This window comes from Triticum dicoccoides, chromosome 6B (genome assembly GCF_002162155.2).
Source record: "Triticum dicoccoides isolate Atlit2015 ecotype Zavitan chromosome 6B, WEW_v2.0, whole genome shotgun sequence".
In the NCBI taxonomy this organism is placed as follows: domain Eukaryota; kingdom Viridiplantae; phylum Streptophyta; class Magnoliopsida; order Poales; family Poaceae; genus Triticum; species Triticum dicoccoides.
The window spans coordinates 6313941-6315371 of NC_041391.1; the positions used below are offsets into that span (position 1 = coordinate 6313941).

The 1431-nt window shown below is 47.2% G+C and overlaps 1 protein-coding gene across 1 annotated transcript; it reads left to right on the top strand.

Moving 5' to 3' along the window:
* The first annotated feature begins 237 nt into the window (after positions 1 to 237).
* On the top strand, positions 238 to 1138 carry LOC119326181 (thiosulfate sulfurtransferase 16, chloroplastic-like). Its single transcript, XM_037599880.1, has 2 exons — positions 238 to 640; positions 736 to 1138. Exons 1-2 carry the CDS (start codon positions 335 to 337, stop codon positions 826 to 828), a joined length of 399 nt encoding a protein of 132 aa, XP_037455777.1. The 5' UTR covers positions 238 to 334; the 3' UTR covers positions 829 to 1138.
* The last annotated feature ends 293 nt before the right edge of the window (positions 1139 to 1431 follow it).

Genomic DNA, 1431 nt, shown 5'->3' on the forward strand with positions numbered 1-1431 from the left:
TCAATGTTTAGAAAGACTTATATTTAGGAACGGGGGATTCTTATACACCTTGTCATTTCATAGAAAACAAATACAGCAATAACGTATGTAGTTGACATTTCCATATATGCAATTTATGTAAGGTAGGCAACTTTAGGCTATCCTGAAGTGATGGATGCGGCTACCCGTTTGTGATATGTTCGACCGCTGCCGTGGCATAATCTTCTTCTATAAATATAAATAACACCAGTAGGTAACACCTATCTTTCCATCAGTCAATCCACTCCACAGCCTCCGGATACCACCACACAAGGAACCAAAGGGGCCTTCTTCCCCGCTGCTCAATCCCCCATAGATGGGATCCCTGCGAAGCAGCATGAGCGCAGCGGTGGAGAGCGTGGACGCAGAGGTGGCGTGCGGGCTGCTGGCCTTGGAGCAGTACGGGTACGTGGACGTGCGGATGTGGGAGGACTTCGAAAAGGGCCACGTTGCGGGTGCACGCAACGTGCCCTACTACCTCTCCGTCACTCCCCATGGCAAAGAGCGCAACCCGGACTTCGTCGATCAGGTTGCGGCACTCCACTCCAAGGAGGACCGGTTCATTGTTGGCTGCCGCTCTGGGGTCCGGTCCAGGCTCGCCACGACAGACCTCGTTGCTGCTGTAAGTCCCGTCATGAATGGTTGATTTTTTGTACTGGTCTTAGTAAGATCATCATCTTTGATTGAGATCTGGATTCGTTTTGGTTCTCGGTGCAGGGGTTCGCAAACGTGAAGAACCTGGAAGGTGGTTACCTTTCCTTGCTCAAGAGCACCAGTTACCCGCAGCCGCAAGCAGCGAGCCTCCAATGATCCATCAATTGATTCTTTGGAGTTTGGAAAGTTTGTTAGTGACCTGTTTGTGTACTACTATGTATCTATCATCCTTCGTCTTAACAAGAAGAAGCAAGTCCTTCAGCTGAGGCGGGCAGCTGGGATTGAATTAATTTCAAAGGGAAAACAAAGCAGCATTATGTATGTAGGCAGTGTGTGGCTGCCTTCTTCACACGCGGTTAGCCGCATCTATCACTTTCTCATCTCGACGATAGTGTCTCCCTCTCCTCATTCGTGTAGGTCCTATCTACTTCTTCTTCTTCAAGCGAAAAATATGTTTCTTCCTATTCAGTTCAATGCACAGGTAGGGTACACATATAAATATGTTTCTGCGATGAGGTAGATACTTTTCCATAAGATGGACTAACCTCCTAAATAATTTTAAGGTTATTAATGCATGGCATTAACAAGTGGCCATGTGGAATCGAGGTTAATTAATTACTCCCATCATCACATAATACAGTGTGCATTGTTTTCTAAGGGCAATTCCAATGACCTGCATCAAGCAAGACACATCAAACGTCCGCAAACACGTATGAATGTGCCTACGGACAACGGATGTGTGTGTGTGTGTTGGGGGGG

Bases quoted from the DNA above. Each gene is read 5' to 3' on its own strand.
- LOC119326181 (XM_037599880.1), top strand. From the start codon at position 335: ATGGGATCCCTGCGAAGCAGCATGAGCGCAGCGGTGGAGAGCGTGGAC. The intron at 641-735 runs GTAAGTCCCGTC...TTCTCGGTGCAG, and splicing joins CGACAGACCTCGTTGCTGCT to GGGTTCGCAAACGTGAAGAA.